Below are 25,264 nucleotides of genomic sequence, written 5' to 3'. Positions count from 1 at the left end.
GAAAATGAAGAACCACTGCTTATTTTCACAGAATATATTACATATGCTAACTTTAAATTTTGAATCCATATTAATAATATTACTGAAGATAAAAATATTATTACCAAATATTCTTGATTTATGATTCATTAATTCAAATTCCAAGTTTTTAATTTTTAGTGGCACAGCCTGCACTAATCAGAACATGTGATAATATCAGTAACAAGAAAAACTTGGTGAAACCAAATTGTTAATTAGTTCACATAAATACTGCTTAAATTACAAATGGCAAATATTGTAAATAGAATCGAATCTGCACTATAACGAAGTCCAAAGGACATATGAAAATTATTATATCTGTTAGTAAATGTAATAGCTATAGCACTTTTCAAAAGTTTCAAAGGCAAATATTGCTGGTTATGTGCAACTACAAGAAACTTTGCTGTCACTTCCTGATGCAGCGCATTTCCCAATATCACAGAAATTCAAATATACAAGTCTCTCATTAACTACTCCAAATCACAACTGACAGCTATTCAAACTGTATGGTATATGAATATGAAGTTTGCTGGTAGTCACTTTAGCAACTTCATTTTGTGCACATGTGTGTTTATTGCAGGCTTCTAATTTCCATATTTTGAATGGCTCAAGCATATATCCACAAATAATAATAAAAAATATATCATGTGAAGCAACTTAAAAGGATTTAATTTCTGCACCTAAATCTCCTGGGCCAATGATAAAAATTTTCCATGCTGTGCTTGTTTCTCAATTAGTTTTATCATTTTCACCACAAATATTTAATACAAATTAATATTAAATTGTATTAAAAGTTGAGAAACTCATACAAATAAAGTTGTGTATTAGCTTCACCACATTACAAGCCAATGATATATATATAAAAAAAAAGAAAAAAAAAAAAAAAAAAAGAAAGAAGCTTATATGATTTATAGTTTGAATTAACTGACTCTCCATATGTGGACTTATAATAGATGTTAAATAATTAAAACTCCCTGCTTCCCTCCCTAGAAAGTAGGTATTATAAAAATTATAAAATGTATGTTGCTCTTCAAAAGATAGCAATCTGGCATTCTCTGTAAAATTAATACTCACACTGTTACACAATGTTTAAAAAAAGTATAAACTTTAATAGAATGGTTAAATTGCTGATTATGTACAGGTAGGGGTACAGCTTCAGCTGGTATGCAGAATTCAGCAAACAAAAAAAAAAAAGTTTGTAAGTCTACTAATCACAAATTGCCTCAGGGTTATACACGCTCCACTTGTATAAGAATATTTTGTTGAACTTTTAAACTTTTACAGCATCAAGCATCTCACATAGCACAGATATTTCTCGTTACTGGGTGATCATGTCATTCACAAGTGTGCCTACTTCCTCACTGATCAGGTGACAACCGGCACCAAAACGGGAAGCTATGGAAGGTATCTCAAGGTATCTACATAAACTGAAAGAACGGAACCATTACGGATAATGAAATGTTATCTCAACAGACCAAAATGTTTGAAGATTTTCAAACATTTTGGAAACTCTAGTTTCCACCTTAAAACTTCTTACATCCTGTAACAAAACCACATGTGGAAGAGAACCCTGAACTAAGGTCTTGTGCCTTCTTGACACAGGTTTCTCTCTTATTACCAATTACCTAATAAATCCATATACGACTTAATAAATTTATGGCCATATTGTCAAGAACCCACAATCTAGACTAGTTCCTAAAAATTTTTCAACCAAATCCTCAAAGATGAGGTTATCCCTGTCATCAGGTATATATACTTTATAATGCTTATGCCAAAGATGTCTCAGTCTAAAAGGCCCCAAAGGCTTTAGGCCAATTTCCACCGGATATACTGAAATTTTTCAGAAAATTTTTAAAATTTTCTTTCCTTTCATGTTGAATATTGCTTCAGATACAAACTACTGCAACTGCACATTCATCTCAAAAAGATCTAGAATGAACTTTATAGCTTCCGAATCCTAAAGAGGATTCAGCACACATTGTAAATTCACCTTGACATGGTTGTTCTCCACATCAAGGCAGCATATAACATGTCTCAGGCATGGCATTATTATATAACTTAGAACCTAAATTCTTTGGAGATGAAGTATCTTGGAGCTATCATTAGCAACAGACATCTCACTGTAATCTCAAACACGAGCTCTGTATTTCCACAAGGAACCAAATCTGATGATCCAGAGAAGCTGCTAAATATCATCCAACACAGCACCACTCTAATCCATATTTATTTTCCATTGAAATAGATCTTAACTCTACAAAATCTGTATGTACTGCCATCACAAATAAGAAAAATAAGAGTGATATTAAAATTTAACAGTGGGGTTTATGTAGGGGAAAAAACCACTAGAAGGACTAGGCTTAACCTGGAATGAAAGATTTAACTTTTGGCAACAATTTAAAGCTATCAGTGACAAAACGTGCTATTATGGAGGGCTTTAAAGCAGGAATTTAGTTGGAGTGTAAAACCCAGCAATCACAATAAAATATATCCTGAAATGCTGTCAATCCATCTCTGCACTTTAATCATTTGGCCCTTGTCTTCTGACATTCACCAGATAGTTTCTATGTCCAAAAGTAGAAATGGTGTGCTCAACACCACCTGTGATTAATGCTACTTACAAAAAAAAAAAAAAAAAATCAAAATCAAGATATTATAAGCTAAATTTATTTTAAAAATCATAATGTAAACATACCCATACCTGTCACAAATAATGACATATGAAGCCCAAATAATGAAACCCCCCCCTTTTTTTTTCTTCTTAAGACTATGTTATGAATTACATTCCACACATCCAACATAGTGAGTATTATCACTTTTCCCACCATGTGACATGTCATATTGGCACAAACTGAAAAATACAAACCTGCTTCCTTTTCTGACTTTTAAATATGTCTCCAAATTCCATAAAATTATATAAACTTGCATTTTCTCACATTAAATATTAATTTCTTATTTTTTAAAATTCATTTCTAGATAAATGGTTGAATACTCGTGTAGAATATCTTTTGGCACTTACACCCAAAACAAAAGTGCACATCTTTAAATTTGATAGAGGTATGTAATTAAAAAATAAAGTATTAGAAGACGAAATGCACAAGGCATAATTCCTTATGGGTTTAGGTAAATAACTATATAATATCGGTGTAGATACACCATAGTTCACCCATAAATTTGATATACGTACGTGCAAAAGGCATCGTTTTAATTGTATCTCATATGAGATACAATTGTATCTCATATGATTGTATCTCATTTTAATGTAACATTTTAATTGTATCTCATATGAGATACAATTAAAACGATGCCTTTTGCACTACATACGTATTTCAAATTTATGGGTGAACTATGGTGTATCTACACCGATATTATATAGTTATTTACCTAAACCCATAAGGAATTATGCCTTGTGCATTTCGTCTTCTAATACATTATTACCAACACCATTTGGCATCTCTCACTATTGTGGAAATAACTTCGCAACTGTGATGGCACGTTGCATTACCAGGGTACCTGCCCGTCCACTGATGATGATGATGATGCCCACTAGCTTTGAAACGATCATTTGGGTGGTGGTATCCACTGAAAATAAATAACAGTAGTCCTCTACTAGAGAAGCGTTATTTATTTGAAGTAGTGCAATACCAACTATCTCGTTATGAAGGCACCCACAATATGAGATACAATTAAAATGATGCCTTTTACACTACATACGTAGTTCAAATTTATGGGTGAACTATGGTGTATCTACACCAATATTATACAGGGTGTCTCAAAAATACACGGCATAACTTCAGGAATGAGTTCCTTATATGTAGACAATAAAAATATTTTATATCAACATAGTTCCAGAAATGCTTGGTTTCCGAGTTTTGAAGATCTGTCTATGACACTTAACTAACAGGAATCATGATTCATGTTCACATCACCTTATAGTAATTGTTCAAAATGTCCACCTTCTGCCTGAATACAGGCCTCACATCAACGTCTCATGGACTTGCAAAGACTATGCCAAATTCCTGGAATGTTTCGTATTGTCTCACAACCTGACACAATTTTATTGTAGAGAGTTTCCACATCAGCTACCGGAGTCGAATACACCAATGACTTTAAATGGTCCCACAAGAAGAAATCTAGAGAGTTTAAATCAGTTGAGCGGGGAGGCCAGGCAGTTGGTCTACCTCTACTTATCCACCGACCAGGAAACCTTCGATTCAGGTAATTGCAGGCTAGGTGGCTGAAATGTGCGGGAGCGCCATTGTGCATGAAGTATGCTTGTTGACGAATGATCAGTGGCGTGTCGTCCAAGAAATCAGGCATGCTGTTTTCCAGAAAGTTTCTGTACGCCTGCCCTGTGAGTTTGTTTGGAAGTACATGGGACCCAAATAACTTATCACCAAAAACACCCGCCCAGATGTTGAGGCTAAACCGCTGTTGGCGATGTGATGGAAGAATCGCATGTGGGTTTTCCTCAGCCCATACATGCTGATTGTGAAAGTTTTGGATTTCGTCTCGTGTGAACTGTGCTTCATCTGTGAATATCACTAAGGCAGGAAAGTGAGGAGTTGTACCACACTGCTGCAAGAACCACTGGCAGAACATTACTCACGTAGGGTAATCTGCTGGTGACAAGGCCTGTACCCGTTGCAGATGGTAAGGATACAGTTGGTGTTCTCGAAGCACTCTCCAAATAGTCGAATGTTGAACAGTCAGTTGCATTGCTATTCTGTGTGTGCTGATTCCAGGAGTGGCATGCACAACATCCAAAATCTTCTCCTCTACTTCAGGAGTCGCAGATCTTGGCCATCCTCTGTCGGCAGCACGAGGTGTAAAGGTCCCATGTTCACAAAGGTGGCAATGGATACCTTCAAACGTTTTCCTGTCTGGACATCTTCATTCTGGGAACCTTTCGTGGTACAAATGATGAGCCTCCAGAGCATTGCCGTCCGCCAAACCGTACATAAAGTGCATATCCACTTGCTCCTGATTTGAGTACATGGAAAACCACCAGATTCTGTCAGTACCTTATTATGAAGGAAATCACCTGCGGGAGATAAGACATTCCGGTTAATAACTCGGGAACCAAGCATTTCCGGAACTAATTCCTGAAGTTATGCCGTGTATTTTCGAGACACCCAGTATAGTTAAAAAATAACGCACCACATATTTGAAAATAATGCAAACTTGACCAAACATCAGGAAATGGGATGGCAAATATGCATATACAGTACACCTGTAAAAGCCATTGTCACTGAACAATTTAGTACATACACTTAGGTGGCATAAAAATTTCATCTACACTTATTAACTAAAACATTAAGATCACCTACCTAATAGTATGCTGGACTGCCTTTTGCTATGATAACTATTTGCACCCAAGAGTCCACGAGACCAGAAGGTATCGTTAGCTATCCTGGACACCTTGGAGTTCAACACTGGTGTGGAATGGTGAATTCTGCATTCCGCCACATCCCACAAATGCTGAAGAGAATTATGCTGGGAGAATTTCGCAGCCAGGGGAGCACACAAAATGCTGGGATATGATTCTTGAACCATTCCTGCATAATGCAAGCCTTTTGATACAGGTCATGGTATTGTTGAAAGAGTCCAGTGCCATTCAGATACATGGTCACCACACAGGGCAAAACTTAGATCCTACCTCAGCTTTGTTTCAAAACTCTGAAACAAAGCAAAGGTAGGATCTTGCAGTGAGGGTGTGTTCAATGGGGATGAGGGAACCCAGTATGTCCATGAAAACATCCCCTAAACCATGATAAGACTGCTGTCAGCCTGTTTTCATCCAACTGCATATTCTGGTTGCAGCTGTTGTTCACCTGCTTGCTGTCAAATATGCACCCACCCATCGGCATGACAGAGCTGGAACCATGATTCATCAGATCAGGCAACTCTTTCTCCGGTCATCTAATGTCCAGGAATGGTGCTCCCATGTCCAATGAAGGTGGAAGTATTGATGATAACCGGCCGATGTAGCCATGCACACAGATTACTTAATCCGTAGATCTATCCACAAGAACCTCTGGTAGATTTTGTACTCAGAAATGTTTCTCTGTGTGCCCTGATTGTAGTCTGCCATTAATTGAGGGATTGTGAACTGTCTGTTGTCTGAACAGAATGTGTCAACTGCTATTCACCAATTGTCAATGAGCAGTGATCTTTCCATCCTGGCATGTTGAGTGGTTGTGCATTCCTCTTCAGACCATTCCTGCTACACCTTCACTACAGCGGCCCTTGAACAGCCAACAATGCCTGCAGTTGCTGAGACACTAAGCCCCACCTGCCTAGTGGTGCAAGTCAATTTCCCATTCAAACTCTGTCAAGTCCTTTCCTGTCCCCATTGCATGGGCTTCATACTGATGAGCACTACTCATGCTGTCACTATATGTGCCACGCTGGTTGGTGTCATCACTTCTAGGTGTGCTGCAGGATGCCCCCACTCATGGAGACAGGAGTGGTCATAATATTTTGGCTCATGAGTGTATATTGTTAAAGCATTTGTGATATAACTGTGCTTGATACCTGTAATTCTGAGTTCCAGTGATTTTAAGTAAGATACAGACATATTATAGAAAAGTTTTTACATTATCACAATGTAAAAAATCTGAAAGTATTATTTCAATGAAAGTGTATCAAGGATCTATAGGATATCCACCATTCAAAGAATGTTATGTGGAGGGGAAGCACAAACACTGCAACTTCAATGAGGAAGCTACACATCTTGGACTCTGGGATATATTACAAACATTTCATGTCCATCTGAACATACAAGATGTTTGTAAGGATGCAACTGAAAAGATAGTCAATTTTTGGGAAATAATTTTTAATCTATATATTTTACAAACAGACAATCTCTGTTTTGTTCTTCTTAGGTTTAGGGTACATCAGTGACTTAGACCATATCATGCCAATGTGTACTGTCTGTACAAGTATTTTCCACAGGCTGAAAAACCCAGCACAAATAGGAAGAAAAACTTTACTTCCCTCTGTCTGAGATCAGCTAGCTATAGCCTCAACTAAATTAGAAATTCCTCCAGTCATCAACAGGAACTAAATCTAAGTCTCTCTAAATGAGTGATGTGGTGACCATACAGTCACAGAGAATATAATCATCTGTTGACAAGTTCCTGGACCACAAATGATTCTGTGATCCCTAGACACATTTTAAGATAAATGATTGAAATGCTATGCCAAGAAATGCTTATAAATTTCACACAGTGATGAGAAATTCTCATAAATTTCATGCAGACCCAGTCTTTATACAATTAAATGTAACATGATTGAGGAGCCTAGTAATCTAAACAGTAACATAAATAAATAAATTACGATAAAAAATAGAAATCTATAATACAGTGGAATCTCGTTAATACAAAGTTCAAGGGACCTAAATTTTCACGTTTTGTAATAACGAGGTCCCCAAAAGTGTCAAGATTTTACCATTGCTTTTTTTTTTTTTTTTTTTTTGGTACATACTGTATATCTAAGAATAATAATAAATAAATAAAATAATAAAAATAAAATAAAATAAAAACAAATGCCTTGTCTAACAATACAGTAATAGGAATAACATATTTTTTAAAGATTTTATTTTATTTGTAAGATAAACTAAGAAAAAAGCAATATTAACGGAAAGGAAAATATTGTATAGTATATATTTTGATATATACAATATTTTAGTATCATAGTAAAAAGAATAAATCTTAATATAAAAGGAGACATACAAACCATTAACTTTTAATAAATTAATCTAATTTAAAGAAAGAATTCAATGTTGTTTACAGAGTTTTGTCCTGTATTTTTAATTAGAGCACAAATATTATCAAATACAATAGTTGTTGCTTTATCAACATTACTGCAGGCCAATACATTCTCTATTATGTTCAATGCAATTTGGGCATCTTTTTTAGATGGCAGTGTGCACTTTTTCACTTTCACTGCCACGGGTAACAAAAACATCATCGTTTTGTTTCGTACCCAGCAGCTCTTCTGGCATTGGCGCTGCAGTGGTAGCAACTTCATCATCCACCTTCACAAACTCTTCAAATTCGCCAACAAAATCCATATGCTCCTTCAAATTCCTCCATTCCTCAATGTTGCTATCACATTCGTCTGCTGAACCATGTTTTTCGATGATGTTCTCTCCAAAGCCACTCTTTCTGAAGCAGCTGATTATTACACTCGATGTAATACTTTCCCAAGCAAAAACAAGATTACGGATAGCATACAAGACATTCCAATTTGGCTGCAAATTGTTCCCTCCTTCTATGTTGCGGATCAAGTACCTTATCAGGTGGGCTCTATATGCTCTCTTGAAGTTATAAATAATGCCTTGATCCAGTGGTTGCATTAAACTGGTGGTATTGGGGGTAAAAACAACAGCATATATTTGTCAACTTAAGTGTCCCAGCAGAATGTACTGTACAATGGTCTAGAATCATCAAAATGTTCCTTTTTTCTGAAGCCTGTTCAATTCTGATAAGCAAGACTGAAAAAAAATTTGACCATAAGCCAAGTTGCCATCCATTTTCAGGGCTAGTTGCTTCGGCAGGTGAGTTGTTACACTCCTTAGCGGATTCTGACTTCCAAGGCCACCGTCCTGCTGTCTATAGCAACCAACACCTTTCATGGGATTTCATGAGCGTCTTGCATCAGGCGTCGTAACCTAGCTTTTGGTTCATCCCGCAGCACCAGTTCTGCTTACCAAAAGTGGCCCACTGGGCACTCACATCCTTTCATCCGGGCTTCGAGTCAAGCAAGCCAGACTCATTATTATTATTATTAAATCCGTTTATTCAAGTGTTGGCTTTCACCCCTTATACACAGCCGACTAGAAGGGTGTACAAAATGCAAGAATTGCAATTATTTACAATATAAGAAGGGTGTACAAAAATGCACGATTACAATTATTTACAATATTCAATTATTGACAAAATTATAATTGAAGTAAGCTGTATGCTTCAGAGAGGCTCGTCACTCTGTGCTGCTTGTTTTCAGAGTATTTCACAGGGTCTATTGCCAATGAATTGAAAAGGTTGACTGAGTTGTTTGGGAAAAAATTCTTCAGACAACACAGGTTGCACAGTATAGCATGCAACGGTAGGTAGGGGTTGTCATTACTGCATCCAGCACGTGGAGTAGAGATAAGTCCTTGAAGACTTGGGGGCATCGATCACACTGGTAAGCATCTGAGAAAGAAGAATAATATTCCTGGATGCAATGTGAACTCTCCAGGGAGTGATATTTAAGTTGGTATATAAAACAGCCCTGGAGATGGTGAATGTGTTGCCCGTGATCCTGTTCATCCATCGCATCACCCAGTACTCGACTGCCGGGAATCTGTTTATGTATGATGTCGGGGCAGAAGACCAGATTGGTGATGCATATAGTGCGATAGGTTGTAGGCACCGCTGGATGTATCCTCCGACTACATCTACGTTCAGTAACCCCGTCAACTCTTGTCGAATTGCTCACATCGCCGAGAAAGTCTTCAATTTCGTGGTCGAGAAATGGGTCTGAAAAGTGAGGCCCTCGTCCCAAGTCATGCCGAGGTCGGTGTGAGACTTCACTTTCCTTATCTGTAATCCGTTGTGATAGGCTCTGATGTCATTTTTGATTCTCTTTTTTTGTGAAGTAAGTTGAGCTGATATGAAATCACTTCCGTGATTTTATAATCACAGGGAAGTTGGTTAACTGCTTTAAAACATCTTGGCTTGGAAAACTTACCAATCACAAGTAGGCGTAGTTTTGTATGGCCATCTGAATTGCAACATAACAGAACAGTGAGTCTTTGTTTACTTAATTTTCCACCATGACAAGATTCCCCTCGAACAGCAAATGTTTCGTTTGGCAGAAAATTATAAAATAAACCTGTCTCGTTAAGATTAAAAATATCCTTTGCCTCATATTTTTCAAGGATGGACCGTACAGAACACAACCAGTCTGTAGCCTTTTCTTTGTCGACTAAGCTAGACTCACCGCAAACATTTCGCGAAACCAAGTTATTCCTGTCTTTAAATCTTTGGAGCCAGTCACTGCTGCATTTAAAGTCGCTAATCCCATGTTGCTGAGCTAGATAATTTGCCACTTCTTTCAAAATTGGACCTGATATTGGCAAATTAGATGCATGCATTTGTTGGTACCACTTGAAAAGTTTTGTTTAAAGCGCCTCGTGTTTTGCACCACGAATTCATTTCCTGTTTTTCATTGCTGCTCCAGTGCCATGCACTTCAAGTCTTTTTCAGTATTGTAGTTAAAGTAGGTAAAGGGATGTTGTATTCCTCTGCAATGCCCATTTTGCTTCTTTCCGTTCTATCAGCCTCTTGTATAATTTTTAGTTTAATTTCCAAGCTTAATTCTGTCCGTCTACGTTTTGTCGCCATAACACTGCTAGATAAGATTTAATATAAACAAATTTTAAACTAACTTAAAGAAACAAGTTCCGAAAAAGCCATCAGCTCAGATAAAATGGCACAAAAAATAGATTGCTGTATACGATAGCAAAAGACTCTTTGAACTGAGGTAACAATTGCAACTGACCTTATTCTCATGGAGAGCGAAGGAGTGCATGTAAACAACTTAGAAAAACTTTTTATTCTTTTGTTAATTTATGAAGGATGAGTTAACAACTTGTCCTTCAGAATGATGTTTTTCAGAGTGCACTTGATGTTGTAGTTACCATAAACTGCTTTTGTTTACACAAAACTAATTTCTAACAAGTCAGTGCCATCCTTCGGGAAGTAGGGAGGTAGGTGGCCGGGGACAATAATCGGATCGCTCTGCCAAGATTTGTATTAAACATACAAAATGACAATATTTATTTCTCATGAGGCGAAAAAGAACTTTGTAATAAACAAATATATTTACATAGAAAAGACCATCCTTTTGTGGGGGAATGGTATGTGCTTCATATAAACGAGTACTTTGCATATACTGAGTTTGTATTAACGAGATTTTACTGTATATCAGAATACATTACTGAAGAGCCAACAGTGGGATTACATTAATTTAAATATTATTACACCAAAAGCACCATTCTAATATTAATCCAAAATTTATTTACCTTTTGGGTCAAATAACATATCTGTTGTGAGATCTTGTAGTACATCTGCTGTTTCAGTAGTTGCTACACCTTTTCATTTGAAAGGAGAGGAAAATACATAAATTAAAAACAAAATTAACAATATTTTAAATGTTTTCATTACAAATTACTTTTTTTTTAACCATCACATTATGTCCAATGTGTTACATAGTCAGAGTTATTCACTTACTTTTATGGAAGCATAAATTTTTTTTAGAAAAAACGTTTGGCTAGACTCACCGCATATAGTAAAGTAATCAATATTAATGCAGATAACACTCAGAAAGAACCCTTGTGGGACGGAAATAAAAGATCTTACCTTTAAAATATAATATAAGAAACTGATTACAAAGGGGAACCTGAACATTTTTTAAAAATGTATTATTGTAATAGTACCAATACATACCTTGAGATGACTGCAGAGAATCTGTTTCTGCTTTCTGAGAAGCTTTCTGGCTACGTGTGACTGGAGCATTTGTAGAAGATGGCATAGTAACCTGCTGTTGGGCAGCTTTTCTTGGTGATTGCCTTGTTGCCATCCTTGTTACTGGTGGAGGAGAAGAGGTGTCCATTGGTTCTTCTTTGGACTGGAGAGGAGAAAAAAAAAAAAAAGTCACTTTTAAAACTAAAACAGAATAGATACTTATATAGACAAGATCTAGGATGCAAAAACAATTCTATCATATCCACAAAAATATATTATTATTTCTGCCATGTCAAATCCTTTGATTCGCTTTCAATAAAATGGAAAATGAACAGAGTTTGGCATTTAGATTATGCTCCATGTTTCAGATTGCATACATTTAAGAGTAATTACTCAGCAATGAAACAGAGTTAAAGAACAGGAACTAACTGAAGGAAGAAAGAATCATATTGTGTAGCATCTAATGGGATTGATGCAAATTTCAACACTTTGGCTGAAGCAAAGTCAATACTAAATTCATATTAATTGCCGAATTCCCACAAAAAATATCATGTTTATGCAATATCATAATCTTTATTTTAAACTATAATGGCACTTTTTCAGAGGTTGAGAGCAAGATATGAACAATATTTGTGCCGACAGGAAAGATACCTATTAAAATAAAGTCCACTTATATAAAAAAAGTAACAGGAAAAGAAAATAAGAAAGCCAAGAACAAGTGAAACAGTATGTCTTATTTCAAATTTAGGGTTTCCAAAAAGTGAAACACTAGACTGAATGGAAGAAAATTTTTCAGAAGTAAAAACTCTGGAACACTTGTGAGATGATGTTTACTTGACTGGCTAAAGCTGTGTCAAACTGAAATGAAAATAGAGAGAGTGCTTACTAATGTTTACTAAGGTAATTCAGAATTGCATTTTCCATATATGACTTCTTTGCTATATTGTTAAGAAAATGTTTCTTGCATATCAATTCCCATACCTGAAGTCTGGAATAAAATATTCCTGAAGAAGTTGGAGGTAACAACAAGTATTCACTGATGGCACTGGTCCACCAGATTGGTCATCATTTCATCTGGTGGATTGGTCCACCAGATGAAACAGTATATAGCACTGTATTTTTCTAAATGTAAAGATGTCTCCAAAACTGTGTGGATTTTACAATGTCCATATATGCACATTTTGCTTATTGGCATATATATGTTTAGGTGAAGTGTGCTTCATCACTAAAACAATTATGAAGAATAACTTTTAGGGTGACTAAAAAAATTACAAAAATGGACCACAAAAGATGAGTTACCATCTTCATCAACAATACAGTTACTTCTATAATTGTATTTTGTAGGGAAACATTTTTGTCTTATTGATCAATGGTTAAAGCAGACATCTGATTTAAACCAAAATACCAAATGAGTCATTTTACAGATTTTTCAGGACTACTGAGTAACTGCTTTCTGTACACTTGTAATGTTTTCAGCCATTCTCACACATGAAGAGAATTGTTCTGCTAACAATTCTTCTCATGCTGTTAATTACAATATCGGCCTCTTCAAACTTTTTAACTAATATGTTAAATTCTGCAAAATCCTGCTCAAAACTTGTGCTGCATCTCAGGAACACTAGCAGGTGAGATTGAAGTGGAAAAAAAATTTCACTGTTATAATAAAATGGGTCTCCCCCACATGTACTCACACCTGGGGGAAAAAAGCTCATTTTATCATAACAATGAAATTTTACCTCGTTTCTGTGCAATTACATATATTTTTTGTGTAGATGAATGATGGAATTGATCAATTTGAATGTGGAGTTAAGCAATTCACATTCAAACTAGTCAATTCTAACATCCTGAAAATTGGTGTATATATATTTTTTTGGTTATGCATTCAGCACACTTAGCATATTTTATTGCATAGTTGTATGTAATCTTTTTCTTTATAGATGCTCCCATTGTTAATCATTTCTGTAAATAGTGGCTTGTTTACATGCAAAAAATAAAAAAATAAATAATTCATTCCACACAACCAAGGTGGTAAAATCTTACAAATATACTCAAACATACATTTTTTTCAGATGAACTTATACTAGGCATTTTATACCTACCACTCTCAGCCATTCTAAAATGATGTCAAGCTGTTCACAGGCTTCCTTAAGTGCTATATGACCAGCTTATATAGTGCTAGCAGTATGCAGCCAATTCATGTAGCTGTAATTGGAGGGAGGAGGAGGTGTGAGTGAGAGAAGGAAGAGCTTTATGCTTAGTTACAAAGTTTACTGAAAGTGATAAAAAAAAAGAAAGAAAAAAAAAGAGAGAAATACTATTCTTTTTTGCATACATTACAAGTATAAACAGCAAATAATATCCCAAGAAATGGACACTTTCTTTTTAGCAGTTATGTGCAATTATACATAACATAACACTTATACAGCTTGTGTACATTGAGCTCTATGACTAATAATGAAACTTAGCAATCTCTTATCTCCTTTATAATATCTCTTATAAAAATTGTAATATGGATAAACTGGCTGAGTTTCTCCACAGCACAACTGTTATCTTTCTTATGTTTACTAAATTAATGTGTTAGTTATCTATTCGAAATGTCTATCACAACAAAACTAAAAGGTTCTTAACATTTTAAATGAGAAATGTGAAAATTCTGTACAATGTTAATAATAGTATCTAACTTTACTCACAATTACTATTGTCATGTTCTCACCTAGTATGGATACTTCGAACCTGTTTAAATCAAAACAAATGTATTTTGCTTCCTTGAACTTTCAACTAACCAGGCGTTACTGCCAACTAAGCAATTGTGGCCATTTAAATACATGATTACTCACCTCAACCTTGGGTTTTCTTTGGTGTAATCTCCCTGCTCCCTGAGTTGGGCCTGATGTCCTCTTTCCCCCAACAGTTTGCCTCGTCAACCTACTGTAAGTACGAGGTGTCGGACTTACGTTCTGGACAGAATTTTGATTTTTATCATCATCTTTTATTTCAGCTGTACTATCTGATTTTAATTTAACCTTTTTTGCAGGAGATTCTTGCTGTGCTTTACGCTCCAGTTCACGCAGTGCCATTTGCTGTACCTATAAATAATGAAAACTGTTAACAAAGTAAATTATAAATACAAGTAAGTAATACTAATGGGGCTTACTTTCCACTTCTTTTGACTTGGTGAATGAAGCCCATTTCAATCTTTTTTCAAACTGGCAATTAAAATAAAAATGGCCACATAAGTGTAACCCAAGTAAAATTATCCAGCAGTTTGGTAAATCTTATTTGGACTACAGAGTTCTAGTTGTTCCTTATTTCAAAACAACAGATGGAGGGGAAGGGGAGGAACTCCATAAGAATAGGCCTAGAATACTTAATATGCACTGCAAATTTAGTCTGAGTCAAACTGTAAATGCAAGAGTTCTTAAATGAGTGGTCTTTTAGTGGGCACCATCATATTTCAAGACAGGAAGTAAAAATAAAGATATTTTCTGTTTTCTGTCAAAATACCCTACAACCTTCATATTGGCTTTTTTTTTTTTTTTTTTAAGACAGTGGACTGAAATAAAAATATCTGGGCACTATAGCAACTCCCCATATCTCACTAAGATCAGGTTTGATTTCTGGAAATAGATAACAAAATAATTATTTTTTTAAGAAGTGAATCCAATGATAGGATACTGCAGGAAGAATATATATTTATATCCAGACTGCTTCACTGATTACTAAATTATATGTAAGATAATTTAGCAATTAATGCATTGAACAGCTTTTAATAAGATTGCCACTGTTCTTTATGCAGAAATCTGCAATAATTTAGTAATGGTCACAGTCAGTCCTTGCAGCAGTAAAGATTGCTAACAATGGCAGGCTTCATTTTCTCCCCATCCCCATAATGGCATTGGATCAAGAATGAATAACTGCTGGTTCTCTGTCCATGCCAATATAATTTTAGCTTCCACAAGAATAGAGAATTTTTTAGTTAACACAGAACCAAAGTTCTTGCAAATATTTAACCCTTTCATAAATGAATTTTCCAAATATGTGTGGGCTCCCTATTCCTTTATGAACTCTATATCGAGTTTCTTTTACAAACTCTTGAAGCTTCATAAAATGATAACTTTATACAAATGCTTTTAAATATTAATTTCATCTTATTTTGACTTGACTGCCCATCATTAGAGTAAAATTATTATCAAAAATGAAATCAAATAAATTTTTTTTTTTTTTTTTTTTTTTGCAACTATGATATCCTCCACATTCTCTCTATTTATGTACCATTTAATTTGATATCTTCAAATTCTGGATCTAAATTCCAGCTTCTGTAAATTCCAACAATGGCCAACAGGTGTAATGTCCTCATTTGATTTTCAGAGTTATTTTGATGATGCCATCTTTAAAAACACATCTACTATTAATTGAAAACAAGGAGATCTCAACATAACAACACATACTGGAAAATTAAGACAAACTGTGTGTTACAGGACATTTGAAATGTACTTCTAATGTCCTTCAAAAATAGATTAATTTGACTCATTCTTAGGCCAGTCATGGCTAAACGAACAAACAAACAGTGCTGGGTTTGATCCTCTATCTGAATTATGAGTTTTCCATCTGTGAAATGAACCCAATACAGGTTCTAATTGTAACAGCTGAGTCTTTGACCTGATCCAAAATTTGAGTCTTGTCTTTGAGGAGCCACCACTATCATATGAGATGCATTCAATGCCTAACCAATTTATATGTTAGACTAGCCAACTCTAAATATTTCATTATATTTAATTTGATGTCAAGAGCAAGAGGCTGTTTCCTGTTTCTTACCAAAAAAGAAGCATTGCTGTTTTTGCACTTTTTTCAGATATGATCAAGGGATAATAAGCAGGGGGAAAGTGGTGGGGCACAACAAATGATGCACTATGATGGTATTCAATTACATATTTAATGAAAGCTGTAAATAATGCTCGAACTCCAGAATTGTTGATTTCTTTATGATATTTTGTCAAACTGGTGCCATTAAGAAAGAAGTTTTCAATATTCTGATATCAGTTTATTCACTAATGGATATGTTACATTTTGTAGATATTTCTACAACATTGTACAGGTTATTATGGCCCACCAAGGCTTCTTAACCTTGTCATACTTGATGATCATGAAGACAACAACAACAAAGAAATTGATATGTATCGTGATGTAAATTTAATTGATAAGGTGTTAGCAATCCTTGCCCTCGAGAAAATGAAACCAAAACATATCAAAGCATTTTCAGATAATTAAAGCAACAATTTCTCCTCAAGAGTTTTACCTAGATTTCTGGCTGATATTTTATAATCATTTAATAGCACATGTATCATAAAATGTATTTCGAATACGATATACAGTCGAACCTCAATTTAGCACCACCATTTGTTCGTCACTGACATTGGCACTAAATCAGGGGTGGCTCTAAATTGAGGTACTTCAAATAATAAAGATTACATATAGTAATTATTTTGGCATTAAGAAACTGAAGATGACATTATTTTCTCTAGAGGAATATAATGCAGAAAGAAAAATATTTAGGGATTACCCAATGCACACAGTAAAGGTTAATAATAATTATGAGAAATAAAATTTGCTTCATTTACAATAATTATCTAGTATATTGAAAAAAAATGTGTTTTTTTTTTTTTTTTTATGAAACCCCCAAACACGAAAGGTATCAAAACCTATAGTACTTAGTACCGTGCATGGGTTGAAGGAGAAGTAGGGGGGGGGGGGGCAGAAACTTTGCTCTAGAGACTAAACATGGATTTCACCACTTCAAGCCTCCAATAAGCAAAGTGGTGGTATTTCACCGGTTGATGAAAGTCATCTACCACCTATAAATTATGCATTACAGGATTTTACAATGTAAATAAAAATATATTGAAATATATTTTTTTTCAAAGTACTTATCCAGTTTTGTCTGAATTTTCTTTCTGTCATCAATTTTACTTATAGAAATGTCCAGAGCTACATGTTCCATGAGGTTTTTGTTGTCGAGTTCTTTTCAAGAAATCGATGAATTTTTTGAAGACAAACTTTAGCCCTCTAAACTGTCACTTTTCATAAGCTTCCATCTCATCTTCTTCGCTATTGCCGTCAAATGAAAGCTCATTTCTTTGTATAATTCCAAAATTTCCTCAGTTGTCATTTCTCCAAAAGCAGGTCCTTATTGGTTGATTGAAAAAAAATTTCAGGAAACAGATGCACTCACAATAGGAAAATTAACCATGACTATTTGACAACTTCTGGATAGAATTATCTTCTCTTTCATCTATATAAACTTTTTCAATAAGCCCAGTGTGAGTCCAACAGTTACTTATTGTTCATGGTGAAACTTCATCCCATGAAAGTTTGATCATATACAATGTACCTTTCAAGGACAATTCAAGTGAGCAATTATTATTGATGCTCTCTACTATCTTCTTCACCTGATGTGTCTTAAAACTCTTGCCAGATTAATAAAATAATCCCCTTAAAGTGGATTATTTTATTGATTTGGTAGTTAAATGACATTTTTATGGTGAAATAGAACTTTCAGATAGATGTGCAAGAGCACATTTCATATTGTGACTCCTCCAAGCAAAACACATTCAGTCAGGTTGGCGTAGATTTTAAGGAATACATTACCTTTGCAGACTTCTGTGGTTTTATACGGAGGTTAAAGCGTGCCAAGTACAATTCAAGGTTTCTGAGTTGTGAATTTCTTATTTGTGAGTATACTTTGAAAGATATCAGAGTATACTCACAAATAAATTCAAGGCCAAACTAGACAAACTTTTGGAGTTAAATAAAAAAAAAGAATAAAAAAAGAAAAAAAAAGAGCAGTTAAATAAAAAAAGTATGCAAACCACATTTATGATCCCATGAACTTCAGAGATGGGTTGGAAAAACAGGATTCAGTTGAACTATTCTTTTAAACACAATAAATGGCATCTGGGTGGTAACCATGCATTTCTAATAGTGACTTCTCAAAGACAACTAAAATTAGCTTATTGCCTTTCATACCTGATATTAATTTATGCCACATATAAAAGAATAAATCTGACCATGAATCACAATCAATTTCTTACCTCGACTGCAACAGGTTGAGATGTATTTACATCTCGGTTGACTAAATGTACATTGATTGGCCCTGTCCTGGATTTCAAATGAATGTAATATTTTTTGCTGGAATTGAGTACCTATAAGACAGGAAAAAAAACATAGGCATACTTCTAATTATAAATTCTATAATCATACTTTATCAATGAAATAGAAAAGTATCTCAAATAACTAGTTATGAACCACCAACATTAAAAGCTTATAAAGAACTAGATCAATCTGATAAACTGATCACAAATTCATGACATAGAAGGGCAACAAGATTAGTGAGTGGAACAAAGGGCTGTTACGAAGATAGACTTAGCTTCTGCAAATTGCAGAAGCTTGAGACTAGGCACCTGCTAGATGATCTGATTGAGGTGTACAAGACCTTGAATGGTTTGAGCAAGAGCTCAATGCTGATGGAATTCTTCCTCTTACACAGATTCTGCACCTGAGGGGGCATAAATTCAAATCGAGGAAAGACAGTTGTAGAATAGATGTGCGGAAATTTGCCTTTAGCCAGCGGGTGGTTGATTGTGGAACAAACTTCCATCAATCGTTGTGGAAGTTGAGAGCTTAAATAAATTCAAGGCCAAACTAGACAAACTTTTGAAGTGAATGGATGAGTGAAATGGGAGGTTTTTTTTTTTTGGTTGATGCTAAATAAGCTTGCTTTCTTGCATCATATTCCTATGCTAATGCTAATTTCAATTATGCTCTGGACAGCTGACACTGTAAGAATTTATAGCATTGTTGTAAATTGTTTTGTAGCAACCAATTTACCAATGGAACAGCTTACAATGGTGCATGTACCTTGTTTTGTGGCAATGTATAGGCTCAATTTCCCAATGTCTGAATTTATGTGCACATACATTACCCTAGAACAGAACCAACTCAGGACAGCCAATATCACAGAAACCAAGATGATTAACACAAGTCAGCTGCAGTTAAACAATTAAATTAATTTATTCTGGAAGAAAAATCAAGTGAAAGAAAGCACAGCAATAGTTTTTGAATTGTATTTTTAATTTTATTCTTGATGCATGTTTTGATTCTGGGTTTGTCATTTCTGTCAAAACACAAAAGAGAATCCTGTAATTGATACTATCCTAAATATATTTCTTGACTGAGTTTTTTTTGCTTTCCTTGCACAGTAAAGAAAACAACAAACAGAAGTTCAACAGGATACTCCATAAGAGAAAGATAAAAAGAACAAGTTGGCTAATGAGTGCAGTGCATGACATTACAGGTATGTTAACAAATAGTAATAATTTATGATTCACAATAAAAAAAAAAAAAAGAGCAAAAGGCAACCACTTTTATGCAGGAACCAAGAACATTTCATTTCTGCACATCTGCCATATTGTCCATTCATTCCTCCAATCAGCATACAGCAAGAAACATAATATCGAGTGCATGGATAGCCTTTGGTGATATGTATGGGAGGAAAAAATTGCCCAATTTAGTGAAATTTGGGAAGGTTGAACAAATCGTTCTAAAACAGCCAAACATAAAATTTCATGAAAATTCATTCACTGAGAATTGAGTTATTACATGCAGAATGACAGACAAAGAAATAATAACTGATACATTTGCATTAGTCAGTTTTTAATACAATTTAGGATGGCTCAACAAATCTTTACGAAAGAGTCAAAAAAAATTTTTTTTTATGAAAATCCATCCAATAGGTGTTTTACACATACATGCTAATGCATTTAACAATGCAAAGCATTATCTCAAGTACACTTTAACAGCAGGTGTAAGTCATAACAGTTTAATGCACAGCAGCTGTCATGATTACAAAAATTAAATGAGACAAATATTGCAGTGAAGTTGTTAAACTTTTAAGAAATGAGAAGAAAGTTACAGTTTATAGCACTGAAAGGCACCATCAGTGAATTTGTAAACTGAACTTTTTTTCTTGTGATCATGCTTCCTAAGAAAAATTACCAGTGTTGTGTAAAGGAAGCACGTAATGTGATCTATTACTGGAAAAATGAAAATGATAAAAAAAAAAAAAAAAAACTGAAAAGTGAGCTATGTGGCTTTGCATATGAGAATGGTGCTAGATTCCTGAGTGATAATAGTGTGCAAAAACATAAAATAAAGATAATATTATTAAATATGATTTTTATGGTAAAAATCAATTAATAAATATGATTGAATGGGGGGGACCCATAAAACTGCCGTCAAGAGCCTAAATTACATGATGGTGTTAAAATGGTACAGAAAATTTTTTGTACTAATGTGGATTAGGAGTTTGGAGATTTGATCTGCAGTCAGAAGGCTGGTTTACTGCCTTCTGTGGAAGGCATGGAAAAATGAAAACAAATACAGTCAGTCCTTGTATAACACGTGTTTACACTACACGAATTCGATCATACACGATTTATAAATAGGGGAACGATATCGTATATAACACGAACCGAATTCCCTTATGCATGATTCGCCTTTGTGTTTACAAGAAATGGCAGTCGAATGCGGAATCACCCCAACTGAACACAACATGATAGGAATGAAGAGAAGAGTCTGAAAATGTATTTATGTTTTTTATATCAGTGAAGGGGAAACACATTTCACCATAATTGCTTAAAAACACACACAATTCCAGCTATCGGTATTATCGCAAATGCAATTAGATAGAGTTTATTACCAGTTTATAACAGATTTCACTAGCAGAAACGCAACTGGAAATTGTTTTCATTGTTTTATGGTAGTAACCCCCAGAAATGTGCTTTAGTAAAACGTGAGCTAATGAGGTGTTCATAGTGTGTCTCTGCCTTCAGTGTTGTTTATGTGTATCAAGCGTGCCTCCTCATTTTGTAATTGTGCTTTAGGAAATGGATAAAATACTTAAAAGGTGTGAAAAGGAAGCATCCTGGTGAAGACACTACAGATTCAGAGAGAAAAAGAAAAGCAATATCGATAAACAGAGGCGGACTGGGTCAAAAATTCTTACCCGGGAAAATTTGTAGTGACCTCATGCTGGAGTTTATGGCCAAAATCACACCGGCCTCCGGCCCACTGGGGATTCCCCCGGTAAGGCTTATGGCCAGTCCGCCCCTGTCGATAGAGAAAAAATATGAAATTGTGAAACGCTTTGAGCGAAATGAAAGACCATGTGATATTGCACGGCCTAAATGAGGCAACGCTGAGAATTACAAAGAATGCAGAGAAAATAAAAACAACTTTCATAGTAGGAACAACTCAAAGTGTAATTAAAATCCATTAGATTAAGACACAAAGAATTGGAAGAGATGGAATGGCTGTCATCTGTTTGGATAGAAAATCAAACAAAAAACAAGTTTGCTTACGACAGAAGCAAAAGCATTAGCAATATTTTATTACGTAATAGTCGTAATAAAATACGTAAGTATTTTATTATGACTATTACGTAATAAAATATTACAATAAAATAAAATAAAAATAAAGTGTTAAAATTACGTATTTTAATACTTACATAATAAAATATGTAAGTATTTTATTACGATTATTTATTGTGTTTGGTAATGTTTTTGTTACAAATGTGTGTTCAATCTTGGGTGGTCAGCACCTAACCCCATTTTTCCCATAGGGCCTATTGCACGAGGGTTTCTAGGAACACAACTATCATGCTATACGAGGACTGACTGTATAAGGATTTTTTTTTCCCAACTGAGTCCACCTCAAGCTTTGTAGGAAGCTTACCTATGTGACTACTTCCCTCTACTAGCACTCATTTGTATATCATAAGTTGTTTACATACAGTTGTGTTACACAGCTGCAGGGTTTGTTCAAGGCATTTTCATCGTATTAAATGATGAAACAAAGAGTGAATGTTACAAGTTTAGGAATAGAACAACCAAAACCTACAACTAGTAAAACATGTGTGGGAACAAAGCCCTAGCTCCCTCAATGATTTCACCTAATCACTGAATGAATGATGGAAGAACAACTTCACATTAACAGAGAAACAATTTTTTCAATTCTTACAGATTTGGGAAACAGAAAGGCTGGGTTCATTTCACACAGTTTGACCAATAAACAAAATCATTTCAGACTCTGACCATACAAAGAGTTCATTTGGGCTGTTGATAATGAACCATGGTGCATGAATGTGGCTCCAAAAACATCAAATAAAAAAAAAAAAAATTTACAGTAGACTTTCAGAATAATGGCACCTCTGGGGATTCAAGATACTATTATTCTGATTTTTCTGTTATCTAGAAAGTTTTATTTTTAATATATTTAATGCAAAAATAATGAGGCTAAATAAGAAAAAGAGAGATTAAGAATGCAATTTTATTAATGCACATAAAAAAAAAAAACATGTTGACGATCCAATATTATATTATGCCATTAATGCACTCCTACTTGCTCCCATTCTATTTTCTATTATTATACCAAGTTTGTCACTAAGGCTTTAATATTGTCGTTCTTTCCTTCTCGGTATGAGGTTTATTAACTTTAGGAGCCATAGTGAGGGGTTTTTAATTTAAAATAAATGTAAAACAGCAGTACAATCCGTGATATCGTACAGAATTCACTTTCAAAATGGCAAACTTAAAGAAATTAAGTATTATGTGACTTGCCATTTTCTTTTTTTCAACACAGATCTCAATGTGCTGTTAGCTCAAATGTTCTGTTATTTGGGGTGCTGTTATTTCAAAAGTCTACTGTATATTTTTTCTTTTTTCTGGGGGTGCAACCGCTTTATTTATTTTTAATCATGAATTCCAGTCAAAGGGCTCATTTACAGACCCGAACACATTTTTGCAGTAAAGAAATTTTGTTATGTGAATGCACATTATGAAGTTCTGTTTTTAGGCTTGTTTGAAAATGCAAAAGCACCAATTAGTTTCAGCATTTCCGTGTTCAAATGTAATGCCTCTACTCCAAATGAATGCATTTTTATAGCATTTTATATTTAGTCTTTTTGAAAAATTTGTCAAGCTATTCCAAATTTCATCATTTTTTTTTAAAGCATCTCAGCTTAAATTTAACAAATTATCATTAATTTCATAATGCATGTATGCTGCAAAAATATTAAAATTAATTATAAAGAATTATTATTATTATTATAAAAAAACAATATTTGTAAGTGCCCAAACTGTAATGTAACATGTTGGCATCGATTTAATAAATTATTTCTTTACTAGGAAACAAATTAAGATAACTACTTGAATATCAATATTTTTCAAATATGAAAAATTTATATTAAATAGTTAAAATATTTTTGTACCTCATCAGGCATCGGAACTTCTAAATGAGTACCAGAAGGTGCTTCAACTGAAAGGAGTGTATCACCTTCGAAACACTGACATATATCTTCATGAGTGACAAAAGAAAACTTGCGATTTACTGGTTCTTCTGTAATATTACAGATGCTCTGCTGTACCCATGAATGATGAAGATCTAATTCCCTCTCCTTCTGTTCTAAAAATTCCAAGTCCCTTTTTATTGCAATCAGTTTATCAGAGATTTCCCTCGTATTACATCCAGGTCCAGCTCCTCTGAGAATAATAAAACAAAACAACCTAAATAGACTGTTTCATGTGCAATAATGCAAATTAATACAGAAAAAATTATCATTGTTCCAAATGAAATCAATGAAACTACCACCATATTGTAATTTTAATTGTTGCAATATAATAAACCTAGGCCTTCACTGACATTAATGAGTACCAGAATACAAATCTCTACTAGCAAGAACATTTGGATTTATCAAATGTGACTTGCATTTATCCAATGCAAATCTCATTGCACTGGATAAATACATTTATTAGAATTACATACATTTAAATTTAAAGGTATGCCACATATCCAACTTCTCCTCCTTCAAAGGGTTATGCATGAATAAGAGAATTACCGAGACAGCAAGGTTAAGAAACTTAAGACAGATCATTCACCACACAGCTTGCTGCTTCATACTACAAGAAGCAAATGAAGGACTGGGTGTTGAGGACAGTATGTACTAGCATCTGCTAATATTTTTGAAAGTGTTCTGACTATCTGATGTGTTCTTGAGAGTTCCTACTGTGGCTGGGTTATGTCACTAAAAGGGAAATTTCTGTCTCAGAATTTTTCTAAAGGGAGTATCTTCTAGATATTTTTAATCTGGAGGGTATTCCCTGATTTTTTAATTTAGAGTTTAATTTTTAAGATGGACATTTTTAAAGGAACTTCAACAGAGCTTATTTTGATATTTTTATTATTTAAATCTTTAGTTAAATGTAACTATGGTTTCAAATGGAAAAAGTATATGTGTCACAGGATGTCATGACTGACAAGAATTGTCAGTAACAATTCACCCATGAGTTACAGCCTCTTTTCTTGTACTCAACTTTTTCACGTATACAGTACTTTATCTGGTGGCAATTCTTGTCTGTATGCTAGATGTAGGGAGTGTGATAGGCAAGATTCAGTGTCTGAGAATATGAGTTGATAACTTAGAGAAAAAAACAAACTGTAGGCTGGGCAGATAAGTAGGTGTCTAATTCTATGCTGGGTGATGGTCTTCAGTCCAATGGATCTTTTGGCACAGAATGATTTGGTTCCACAGGAATTGATCTTTCTGGGAGATCCCATTATAAGAGATTTGTTGGTTGGTTGTTTGGTCTTGAATGGAAAGTTGGCAACCAAAGCCGTTATGC

General features: G+C 34.6%; 1 protein-coding gene across 1 annotated transcript in view; it reads right to left on the bottom strand.

Moving 5' to 3' along the window:
• Window positions 1-25,264, bottom strand: part of LOC150082761 (transcription factor E2F5-like) — a 49,213-nt gene that overhangs the window by 5,567 nt on the left and 18,382 nt on the right. Inside the window, exons 3-7 of the mRNA XM_090378272.1 lie at window positions 23,854-24,124; window positions 18,620-18,730; window positions 14,486-14,617; window positions 11,514-11,694; window positions 11,090-11,158 (exon numbers count right to left, since the gene is read on the bottom strand). Of these exons, the coding sequence (XP_090234398.1) occupies window positions 11,090-11,158; window positions 11,514-11,694; window positions 14,486-14,617; window positions 18,620-18,730; window positions 23,854-24,124 (764 nt within the window). The remainder of the gene's footprint in view (window positions 1-11,089; window positions 11,159-11,513; window positions 11,695-14,485; window positions 14,618-18,619; window positions 18,731-23,853; window positions 24,125-25,264) is intronic.

The sequence above is a fragment of the Mastigoproctus giganteus genome, chromosome 7 (genome assembly GCF_048544385.1).
Source record: "Mastigoproctus giganteus isolate SK-2022 chromosome 7, ASM4854438v1, whole genome shotgun sequence".
NCBI classification, from domain to species: Eukaryota; Metazoa; Arthropoda; class Arachnida; order Uropygi; family Thelyphonidae; genus Mastigoproctus; species Mastigoproctus giganteus.
The sequence above is the reverse complement of the archived record's forward strand: the minus strand, read 5'-3'. Positions and strand labels throughout refer to the sequence as shown.